Source organism: Gymnodraco acuticeps, unplaced genomic scaffold (genome assembly GCF_902827175.1).
Source record: "Gymnodraco acuticeps unplaced genomic scaffold, fGymAcu1.1, whole genome shotgun sequence".
Taxonomy (NCBI): domain Eukaryota; kingdom Metazoa; phylum Chordata; class Actinopteri; order Perciformes; family Bathydraconidae; genus Gymnodraco; species Gymnodraco acuticeps.
Genome location: NW_022991415.1, coordinates 118787 through 130926, shown reverse-complemented (window position 1 = coordinate 130926; position 12140 = coordinate 118787). Strand labels below are relative to the sequence as shown.

General features: G+C 42.0%; 1 protein-coding gene across 2 annotated transcripts; it reads left to right on the top strand.

Moving 5' to 3' along the window:
* The first annotated feature begins 1423 nt into the window (after nucleotides 1–1423).
* Nucleotides 1424–11165, top strand: atg10 (ATG10 autophagy related 10 homolog (S. cerevisiae)). Of its 2 annotated transcripts, none has more exons than XM_034195794.1 (7): nucleotides 1424–1848; nucleotides 2573–2679; nucleotides 3131–3262; nucleotides 3800–3980; nucleotides 8234–8330; nucleotides 10232–10330; nucleotides 10836–11165. In XM_034195794.1, the coding sequence occupies exons 2-7, from the start codon at nucleotides 2575–2577 to the stop codon at nucleotides 10957–10959; spliced, it is 738 nt and encodes a 245-aa protein (XP_034051685.1). In that variant the 5' UTR covers nucleotides 1424–1848; nucleotides 2573–2574; the 3' UTR covers nucleotides 10960–11165. The 2 variants fall into 2 exon arrangements, with proteins under 2 accessions (XP_034051685.1, XP_034051684.1); XM_034195793.1 differs by having other exon boundaries at nucleotides 1431–1848; nucleotides 8234–8337; nucleotides 10238–10330.
* Nucleotides 11166–12140: the final 975 nt, after the last annotated feature.

Here is a 12140-nt window from a genome sequence, read left to right as displayed (position 1 = left end):
TGAGGTTCATGTATTTTCTTCACTCTGCTGGGAAACTGCTCTCATGTCAAGAAGCATCAGATCAGAGCCCTAGAGAGATAATCTCTCTAGGGCTCTGCATCAGATCAGTGCATGCGCTGCCTCGTCCAATCAGTGAGCGATACACAGTAAGGGGGCGGGGCGAGTGTGTGAGGATTTCATCGAAGGATGGTCTGGTGGTTCCTCGGTTATAGTTCCTCTGTTATCGCTCCTCGCTCCTCGGTCCTCGGTCCTCCGGCAAAAATAAGGCCATTGGGACGCTACTCAAGATGGCGCAGACAAATCAACTTCCGGTGCGACCGAGGAGCGAGGAAATTAAAAAATAAGAGAAGTGAGAAGGGCCCTTAGTCCCGCTCACAGGAGATGCGAGCGGAGGTGTCGACGAAGTGAACCGAGGAGAGAGGAGGGGAAGCAGCAGGCGGTTAGAGAAATGAGAACTCATCTCCTCTGAGCGGTCATTTTAAAGAGACGTCCATTAATGATGACAGGAGGCACAGCAGCTCTGATGGGCAGTAGGCCTACTGTGTTGTTCATGACAATTTAGGCCTATTTAGCCTATACTTTTAATTCATTGACACTGACAGTGCGGTATAATGAGACAATAACAGGCTACAGATGCGGACATAGGCCACACACACACACACACACACACACACACACACACACACACACACACACACACACACACACACACACACACACACACACACACACACACACACACACACACACACACACACACACACACACACACACACACACACACATTTATATTTATACAATTTCAGAATCAAACAAGTGTGAGAGCACTCTCTCATAATAACGTAACACTATCAGCGACTGGATATAGGCCTATCCCCCCCTCTCTGGTCGCTACAATGAGGAATTGAAATGACGGGCCAAAAGTTTTATTTACAAGTAGGCTATTCAAAGTAAGCTGAGACATGTCTGTCCACTGCATCTACGCACGCACACACACACACAACACACACACACACACACACACCACACACACACACACACACACACACACACACACACACACACACACACACACACACACACACACACACACACACACACACACACACACACACACACACACACACACACACACACACACACACACACACAATCTTGCCTAGGGCAGCAAATTGGTCAAGGCCGGCCTTGACATCAGGGATTGATAGAGTAGCTCAAAAGAGTAAAAGGAGATGCATGTTAACAAAATGTACATATTCCATGGGCTGGCCTGGGTCCCAGACTGAGGTGCTGAGGTGCTGAGGTGCTGCACGGACCTCACAGCTGTTCTCACTGTAAACATCGCGTCCAGGGGATGAATGCAGAGCTGTCATTGGCTGAGATCAGTCCGGCCGTGCGTGCGTGCGTCACGACTCTTTTAAACATCACTGTTGCCGGAAATACATCCGCGGAGGATCCCCGGAAAAATGTAGAGAAATTAGAAACCTATACGATATTTGAATTAAATCTAGATTATCTAAAAACATTTATCTTGTTATTTGCGACATTTTGAAATGTTCAAGACTTTTGGTTTGAATTCGTTGCTGACAGATACAAATAATTTAAGAAAAAGGTGACAGTAGCAGTCACGTGATCTTACGACCCGGAAGAGAAACATTGTTCCTGCTCTTCCTTCAAAAAGTGAGTTATCGTATACTGTAGGAAAGAATAGGGGGAAACTAACTATTGTATAGTGTTTTGAGAGTCTGGAGACCTTCGTTCAGGTAGGAACCCCCTGGGTTCCAGCAGCAGAGTCACAGGAAGCTGCGTCATATCATGCTAACTGCTGAGATGGAGACTGGAGAGAAGGTATTTATCAGCAGCTAACTGTCATTACCAAGCTATGATATCTCTGCATTTACTGCAAAAGCATTATAACGATTAGAATGACACATTAGTATAGGCTAGTATTCATTCCTCTGACAGTTACTGGATACAGAGTTTACAACATGTTTTACTTGTGTTAGTGCTGCCTGTACTTTGTTAATATATTAACTTTAATTATTCACTTACTTATGTATACATCGGTTAATTGCGCGCATATCTATATACTAGTACAATTCGCAGTATTTTATTCCACTATTTTTGACTTTATTCTACTTTACATGTAGGTGACTTGTTGCTGCATTAACTTGCACAATTATTTTTGCACTATTTTATTTTTTACTGTAGGCCTATTTCTATTTCTAATACATTGTTCTATTTCTCTGTTTAGTTTGTTGTCTTAAGTATATTGTAGGTTGTATTGAGGAGCCTGGGACTTCATATTGTCCTCTTCACACTAGCTGTAGCTTGTGTGCATACTGTATGTCACTAAGGCCTTTGACAGTTAAGTATAATAAACATAATGATACTGAAAGGGGCTTCTCTACATTATGACTTTATTTACTTAACCTAATCAAATGTGCTGGTTATTCTTACTATACTTTAGTTTTTACTAGTATTCAGTTTAAATTGCAAGATGTACTTTTTATTGTTAAATATATTTTTCATACACATGTAGTAATGTGATGTACCCTGCTCCGTGTTGCAGAGATGAGCCTGTGTGTTCTGGATGAGGACAAGTTCCACCTGTGCTGTCAGCTCCTCCTGCAGCTGTCGGAGCAGCTGGGGGACGGCTGGAGCTGGGAGGGGGGGCAGGTGAGACCTCTGACCTCTGTCCTAACTGAGATCCTCTGCTGCTGCTTTGTTGTTGTTGTTGTTGTCTTATTTCTACACTTGAGCCTTTAGGAAGCTAACTCCTGCCCTCTGCTGCCCTTTCTCAATGCACTCCTGGTTTGGAGTTATATTATTAATATCACAATGTGAATTTGCATTTATCCTCCTCCACCTATATTTTAATCAATTTTTTCTATGTCTATTCCATGCTCTTTTATGTTTATTTTCATGTATTTTACTGGTTACTTTATTCTATGTGATATATATTTTCTGTGACTTTTAAAAGATATCAAATGTCAACTTTGAAGCACTTTGGACTACAATTCTTGTATGAGAGGTGCTTCACAAATAAAGCTCATTATTATTATCACTGTGGGCGGAGCCTGCTGTGCTCCATGAATATTACTAACGGTTCTGATCCGGCTCTTCTCAGGAGGGCTACCTGAGGAAGACTGCTCTCAGGTCAGTGGTAATCGACTCCAGCTCAGTGTGGGACTATGAAGGAGAAGGGGCAGACACTTCCTGTCCCTCACGTTCTGAGCAGCAGGAAGGGGAACAGGAACAGGTAAATGAGATGCCAAAAATCATCATTGGCATGTTGTTATTTATCAGTCAATGAATGAACCTTCGATTAAAATACTAACAATCTGATCAGATCAACACACTGTGGTCAACTTAACCTCAATAACATAACTTAACCATGAACACTATGTTAGAAAATAAAATTAAGGAAAATTAATTTCATTTAAAGCTGTAAATCAGGTCATAACAAAAAAGGAGAGAGAATTCATTTCTGTCAGCCTCAATGAAAAACAGAAATTGAACAGACGTGACTCTCCAGGAGATACAGCTTTGCCACATTCCTTCATTATTAATCCCTTTTGTTTCTCACATGCATAGTCTTGTAGTATTAAATAATAAGTTCCTGATTTTAAATATTCTTGCAGGTCAAATGTCATTTAAGTGTGCTAGTGCATTTTTTTTTATTAGATGAATTTGCCTAAAGAAGGATGATTCCATGCTTCAGTTTCAGACTAACACATACAATGTACCGAGAGACAGAGCTGATGTTTTATTGTCCAACATCTGTCCTCCTCCACAGGCTGCTGTTGATGCCTCAGCTGATACTGACAGCATCAAAGGTGACATGGAGGATGAAGATGAAGATGACGGCGTGTGTGTGGCGTCTGCAGGCAGTAGCCAGCTGCTTCAGTACGAGTATCACATCCTGCACTCCTGCAGCTACAGCACACCGGTGCTCTACTATAGAGCCTGCACTCAGGGTCAGTCACACACACACACACACACACACACACACACACACACACACACACACACACACACACACACACACACACACACACACACACACACACACACACACACACACACTCACACACAGTATACACACGTCACCTACAGCTCTTAAAGCATATAATATCAGGATACAGCCGTTGTGTATTTTATTATGTGAAGCACTAAATGGTTTTAGAATAATATCGACTCTTTGTTTGTAGATATCTACTAAACCAGGGGGGGAACCTCCGGCCCCCGGTCCGTATACGGCCCGCGAGACAATTTGATACGGTCGAGGTAATTTATAAACACAAGCAAAAAAGAAAAAAATTAGAGAAATCTAGACCGCAAAAAAATTAAACAAGCGAGTGCCTGTTTTTCCTAGCCAAGGTCAGGGTCCTTGAACACAACACGAGCCTAACGTGTCATCACGTGGCACATGTCTCGTCTGATAGGGGTGCAGTTCTGAAGGAGAGCACCAGGGCTGAAGTCGAATAGTCCATTTAGCTTAGGACCCTTCCTAACGGAGTGAAATGACCCGGAAGTCCCTCAGTGGCAGCCATGATAAGTGCCGTTCCAATTCTCTAGATAGAAAAGGAGGTTTCAAACTTCCTTTATAACCTCCTTTAGCTTAGGAACCACTGGACCTCCCTAACCGAAAGGAGAGGAGAAAATGCTGCCCCACAATGCCTTGCAGCCGCAGCATTTGCCGTCACTCAACAGTCGGCCGTTCACGGAAACAACCGATTATGACGGAGAAATGATATCATGAAAGTTACGGTTCTTATTAAGCATTTTAAAACGTATGTGGTAAGTTGCCAAAGTGCTTTGTTTTGAACGTTCATCAGTATTATAATCAAAAAGAGAAATATGAACGTTAGTTTTTACTGAAATGATCAAATAAAGTCAACATTTCACTGAGCTGTGTGGGGTTTGTTCAACTTTTAAAAGATGTTTGAATGGTGATATACACAGTGATAGATGTTAAGGACTAACGTTTATAATAAATACATTTGTATTGATTTTAAGATCTTTTCATAGTTCATACAATCATACGTATTGGGATCATTTGTATTAATGTGGACCGGAGGGAGAGGGTGACGAGCATAAGTTTCACTTTCCTTTTTTATTTCAATTCCAACTTTGGTCATGAAGAATATGTTTCTCTGTTGTCCCCGTTCATAAAGCATAAAACAACAGCATCAGAGCACGGTGCAGAGTCTCTAGATGAGTTTACAGTAGTCCCTCGTTCTTATTAAACATCCATGTTGTAGTCCGCTGTATAGAAAACTGTAGTTTCCATAGTTCCCCCACAGCAGCAGACGCACATTCATGACGTCCGCTGGAGCATCATAAACACGTCGGAAAGTGCAGTCGATTCTCTAAAGTACCGCAGTCTCTTCTCCTAAGTCCTTTTGAATTCTCCTATCCACTATCCCTTAACCCCGTGACGTTTCACTCAGAGGTCAAGGAATAGACGATAGGAGCTGATTTTTGGACTATTCGACTGCAGCCCAGAACGCCACTCCGGCACTTCCAAACATTGCAGTACTCTTAAGGAGCCGTACACATGCCGCAGTTTTTGCGTGGCTGTGTCTTTAGTTGAAAGCCCAGTGGCGATCTGTTCATCTGTCATACTGATCATACAGTCAATAACTTTGTTGTTATTAGCATCTGGTTAGCTAGCTATGCTAACGAATATAAGAAGCTTTTTCTACAACCAGTGAGGTAAAGGCACATCTTTATATGATCATTATTGTTATAAAAAAATAAGAGAATAATGTAAACTATAAAATACTATATGACAGTAAAAAAGTTGTTATTAATTATTACAAGAATACAGTTTGAAAGGAGAGTGATTTGTAAAATATCCATAAAGAAAAATAAATCTGTTTACGGTTCTGTTTCATATGGATGTTGAGAGATGTATCCATAGATCTCTTCATGTTGCTCTCAAAGCAGGGTCGGCTCTAGAACAAATCGAATGGGGGGGCAATCATTTACCACGGGGGGGCACATAATGCCGTCAACAACCAACACACCAACGCAACTTCAATTTAAAAAAACATGCTGTAAAGTCTATTGTCTTTCACACACATTGCAGGGTGTAGTGCTATTTTATAGCGCACCTATGACTTGTGCATACATGCACGGTTGTGGCACGACCACCAATATATGGACATAGACCACCATATAAAAAGTGTGCAAATGTATTTAGTATCCTATCCATGTGAACATGTTTTAGGTGGGGGTGGGGGCATGTTCCACTGGGAAGATTTGTTTTAAATATTGAAGTTGAAAGCATCAATCTGGTGCACTTTGAGAGCAAAATGAAGAGATCTATGGATAGCCTACATCTCTCAACACCCATTTGAAACAGAACTGGAAGCAGATTCACTTTTTATTTATGGATATTTTACAAATCACTCCCCTTTTTAAATGGTATTCTTGTGTTACTGTCCTATAGTATTTCATACCCGTTTTTCATTTATTCTCTTATTCTTTAATAACTATAATGATCAAATAAAGCTGTTCCTCGCAAATACTTGTTTACATAAATGGTGACCAAACCGTTTGAGACCCACTGAGATAACTTACACTAAAGTGAACTATCTAAACACTGAGAGAGTCCTTACCTCACTGAGCTGAGGTTATAAGATCCTCTCAGTCTGACAGGAGAGGACTCTCCTCCACCTTGGTGTAGAAACTTTTTTATATCCGTTAGCATAGCAAGCTAACCAGATGCTAACAACAACATTCCACGTTACCGCTCGCGCACTCACAAAATGCGCTCGTGCCACACACACACAGAGCCGAGCTTGAATGAAACACAGAGACCTAGAAGTACTTGTATTGTATATCATATTATTTTCGATGGCTTTACTGTATAATCAGTGTAACAGATGAACAGATCGCCACTGGGCTTTCATCCAAACACACGTAATGATAACAAAACAAAGGTCGGGGTCATTGGTCAAGCAACACACCAATCAGAGAGCAGCAGTGAGCACACATTTCTGATTTATTTCACACAAAAAACTTTTAGTGGAAACGTTTTCACTTATATGATTTTTTTTTTTTAAACGGCAAGGGGGCATGGCCCGCGAATGACCCCCCATGACGCCGACCCTGTCTCAAAGTGCACCAGATTAATGCTTTTAACTTCAACATTTAAAAAAAAAATCTTCCCGGGGGAGCATGCATGCATCCGGGGGGGACCCCCCTAGAGGAGGTTAGGTCCCCCCCCACTTAAATCATGTTCACATGGATAGGAAACGAAATACATTTGCACACATCTTGTGTCCATATCTTTCTGTTTTGGTGGTCATGCCACACCGTGCACGTGCATGCATACGTGAGTCATGGTAAAATATCTGGATTAAGAGGCTGCTTTTTCTTTGCACAGCATGAAAGAAAGGCCAAATGAATGGGCTGTGATTTTAGTTTTTTTAAGCAGAGGTCAATAATTTGTACGGCCCTCGGGGATGTTGTAAAAATTGAAATGGCCCTTGAGAGGAAAAAGGTTCTCCACCCCTGTACTAAACTAAAGCATACCAATAAATAGAGTAATGTAGGCCTCTTATATATCCTCCTGGGAACCGAGGAAAAAAAATGTTTTCCAATCTTCTTTATTTTTTATTTCCTACGTATTCAGGGTTAAAAAAACATCTTGCAATTTAGACTTTTTTAATTACATTTTATTTTAACACACACAGTTATTACAGTTTATATTTGAGGAAAGTCATGATCCTTCTGACTGGTTTAGCTTTAGTTTTAGCTGCAGGAATGGAGAGAGCACTAGACTATTGTACTGTCACTTTAACAACTTTATACTAGTACAAGTATAATTAGCTGTGTAAAATGGTACTTTTTCAAATTCAAAAGAAGGTGTAGAAACAACACAGACAATTAACGCAAAATCACAATAATAATAAAGTACATTTATAGAATCAACAATAGTATAAACAATAACAAATCCACAGCGCCTAAAACCTTAAACACACTATGAAGCAAAAAACAAAGGTTTCATCGTGTGTCACGTTTCATTTAAAAATGGTGCCCCCACATAATAACATTTCTAGTCTTTGAACGCATTTTTATTCCACTCAAATATCAGACTAAAGTTGCCATTGCTTTGTTCTGGAAAATAAATGTGCTGCTGTATGAGAGGGTCTGCACACCTTTGCATATTTGTAGTTTTCTTTATAAGTGATATTTCTTCTCTGTGTCTCCATGTCAGAGGGGCGGAGCCTGTCGTTAGAGGAGGTGTGGAGCTCCGTCCATCCAAACTACAGGCTGCGACTCCAGAACAGTCCTCTGAACACCATCACTCTGCAGGTAGCACCAGAGGCCTGTACTACAAAGCCGGTTCAACATAACCTGGATATGTTTGAGTTACCCGGTTTACCTAATCCAAAACAAACGCGCTCTCGCTAAGCGGTCCTACGATGCTGGTTATCAACTCTTTAACTCAAGCCAGGGTTTCTCTGTCCGGCTGAGTGCGCGTTCACATGAAAGGGGCGGGGTTTGACCAATCTCAAACATAGAGAAGCGTACTGACAGCGCAGCGTCATACTTCCTGAATGAAAAGTCAACTTTAATATTAGACATATGAAGAAGTTAAACTTTAAACATCCATGACTTAAACACTTTATCCAGGATAAAAGCCACATAGCTGCACCTGCAAGGTGAATACAGCTGGTAACAGAAAAAGTGTTTGAATGTGTACATTAACAGGTTTATGATATCACTGCCCCGTCTAAGACACGAGTGGATCTGACTTTAATTACATTTGACTCGAGTGTTTCGTTAACTTAATGTGTTGCTTAAAATAATACTTCTGCATACAGTATGTGACACTGTGAGTGTTGCACGGCCAGATACGGCTCAGCTGACTCAGATAAGGAGATATATGATACATTATGATGTGATATGAATGATATCGACGTCTGCACTCACAGTGCCGCGGATTGTACTTAATGTTACTCTGATCCGGTTACTTATGTTAACTTGTGGCAGATATTTAAGTAAGCTTTCTGAACGCTAATGTTATAATAGTCAGATTGCTCTGAAGATGGAGGTGATATTCTATTAATGTTCACGTTCACACAGTCAGTTGATTTTTGCCGGCCGTCTTTCCTGCAACGGCAGCTTTTCTGTATTTCCTTTCTCCTGTAATATGACTTGATCGCTTTAAACTCCGCACACTGAGCTCTGATTGGTCAGAAGGCTGTGCTTTCACTGAGTTGATCTCTTATCCTGCAACCAGTGGCGGCTGGTGGAAATTATTTTAGGTGGGGCTATTGTAATGGTGAATAAACCACACAGGGAACATTTTGAGAAATGACCCCTTAAATGATGACTTCTGGTGATGTTAGAGATATGAGAAGACTGATCAATACCTCCATAATCTTCAGTGTGGTTAGCTATGAATCTTCCAAAACTTCCAAACACCTTGTTCTGGACATAGTTTCTACAGTAAACTGTGCAACAGTACAGTAGGCCCACACAAACTGCACAACACCGGTTCTTTGGGAACACTCAAATGATTTAATTCCCATTTAAAATCAGGAGACTAAATACGAACATTATATGCAGACACAGACGTGGTTCAGAAACACAGAAATATTAGAAAACAGACCATGAAGGCAAACATCTAGTTTGATGGATGCTGTCAAAACTCAACTATATATGTGTGTGTGTGTGTGTGTGTGTGTGTGTGTGTGTGTGTGGTGTGTGTGTTGTGTGTGTGTGTGTGTGTGTGTGGTGTGTGTGTGTGTGTGTGGTGTGTGTGTGTGTGTGTGTGTGTGTGGTGTGTGTGTGTGTGTGTGTGTGTGTGTGTGTGGTGTGTGTGTGTGTGTGTGTGTGTGTGTCGTGTGTGTGTGTGTGTGTTTGTGTGTGGTGTGTGGTGTGTGTGTGTGTTGTGTGTGTGTGGTGTGTGTGTTGTGTTGTGCTGTGTGTGTGTGTGTGGTGTGTGTGTTGTGTGGGTTTGTGTGTGTGTGGTGTGTGTGTGTGTGTGTGTGTGTGTGTGTGTGGTGTGTGTGTGTGTGTGTGTTGTGTGTGTGTGTGTGTGTGTGTGTGTGTGTGTGTGTGTGTGTGTGTGTGTGTGTTGTGTGTGTGTGTGTGTGTGTGTGTGTGTGTGTGTGTGGTGTGTGTGTGTGTGTGTGTGTGTGTGTGTGTGTTGTGTGTTGTGTGTGTGTTGGTGTGGTGTGTGTTGTGTGTGTGTGTGTGTGTGTCCGGCGCCCCCTCTGCTGGGTCAGCCTTTCTTCATGCTTCACCCCTGCAGGACGGAGGAGTTCATGCGTCCGGTGCTGCAGGCGGCTCAGGACCAACACAGGTAGGATCCCTGCTGATGGCTCACCTGCAAACACAGTGCACGCATCACACTGTGCATCAGGCGCTTCAATTAACTCACATCTGTATGCAACTAAAAAGTGCATTAAGTTGTTGCTCGAGTTACAGCTGGTCCATGCAGCTCTAATATGACAGGTTATAAAGTCATTGTGCTGCTGCAAATCAGGAGAGCAAACCAAGTGCTTTTCATATCACGTCATACATAGTGCTGCACAATAAACCATTTATGGTCATCAGGATGTCAACGTGATCATTAAATACATTGCCCAAAACTGAGATATTGCACTTTTTATTTTGAAAGTTAGTATCAGTGGAATACTGCATTCTGTAACGTATTAATAAGATCATTTTGTCAAATAATAAAAAATTCTGACACAATTATTTTTATTTAATTCTAGATTTTCCTTCGATATATTGGCTGTGTAGATACAGCAAAATGAAAATGCAAACATAAGGGTTCTTGTTAACATTTCTGTGTGTGTGTGTAGGCCGGTGAACTACGTGTTGTCGTGGCTCAGTGTGGTGGGTCCTGTGGTGGGGCTGGACGTCCCTCTGAAGTACTCCACCCTGCTGCACCCTGCGGCCCCCCCCGGCAGCACAGAGCCAGGCTGACTCCGCCCCCTGTGTCTGTCAGCATCACTGTGGAGCCCCCCTGTACGGAGGCTGCATCACTAATCAGACCCTCAGAGGCTGAAGGTGGACTGTGTGCCAGAGTCCTGCACGGGTCTGATTGTCAAGATCCCCAAACCGACCCGAACCCGCATCTCCTATGAGCATTAAAAATGTGCAATTATTAACACACGCAGTTGCATATTTGGCTCAAAAAGCGTGGGATGTTGGTTATTTTCTCCATCTAGGATGACACCAAAAGCATCCCAGACGTTGGATTTCGCTCTTGAGGAAGTGTTATTGACAATGCTGTATTCTCCGAGCTCCGCCTTCACCTCAGCCATTTCGACATGCAGAGAACAGATCAAATCCCCTGACAGGCTCACACACTTTGGTGATGTCCTCATCTGATAATGATGTTTCATTTTTAGCAACAAAGTAACATTACTCAAAGTATATGTCGGACCCAACTCATGTACAGTATGTTTTGCATCTCCTCAACAATGGTCTGTATAGTTGAGTAGAAAAAAACTGTCTCCAGTTTCAAGTAGATTAACACACATTTGTAAGAAAAGTTTACAAAGAAGCACAAACCCCCTCTTTGTATTAAGCTAGCTGCCACATAAAGTACAGCTTAACATGCTAACCTTTGGTAGAGTTAGCTAAATTCACAGAAATGGCTCTCAACCGCTCTCAACTGATCTTCACTCCCGACCGTTAGTGCCAGTTAAAAGCCATGTTTTAAACCACTTTGTTTCAACCACTGCTGTCTCACAGTTCCTCCGTGTCCCGCCCTCTCTGTCTGTCACAGTATGTCTGTCTGTTTGTCTGTCCCTCTCTCTCTCTCTCTGTCTAAGTCTCTCTCTCTATTTATTTAGCTAAAATGGTAATCCAACTTCAACAGCATAATGAGACCTTGCTGGTGTACCAGCTTTCCCATGCTGGTCTTGCTGGTCTACCAGCATGGTCTTGCTGCTGAAGCTGGTACACCAGCAAGACTGCTGGTGTATGATCAACAAAATGAATGTAGAAAAAGTGTATACATAACAAGAAATAAAAAATATAGTCATAGAGTGCGAAGTCATGCCCATGTACTTCCGGTCCATGGGACCTTATTTTGGAAAAATAATGTATTGAAGTCAATGGAGAGAGAAAACGTATCTTTCGATCCCGTTTGAATTGTG

What these genes read in the sequence shown, in the direction of transcription:
- atg10 (XM_034195793.1), top strand. Translation starts at nt 2,575, where the DNA reads ATGAGCCTGTGTGTTCTGGATGAGGACAAGTTCCACCTGTGCTGTCAG. An exon ending in GGAGCTGGGAGGGGGGGCAG is followed by an intron (nt 2,680 to 3,130) that starts GTGAGACCTCTG and finishes GGCTCTTCTCAG; the next exon opens with GAGGGCTACCTGAGGAAGAC. An exon ending in GCGGCTCAGGACCAACACAG is followed by an intron (nt 10,331 to 10,835) that starts GTAGGATCCCTG and finishes GTGTGTGTGTAG; the next exon opens with GCCGGTGAACTACGTGTTGT.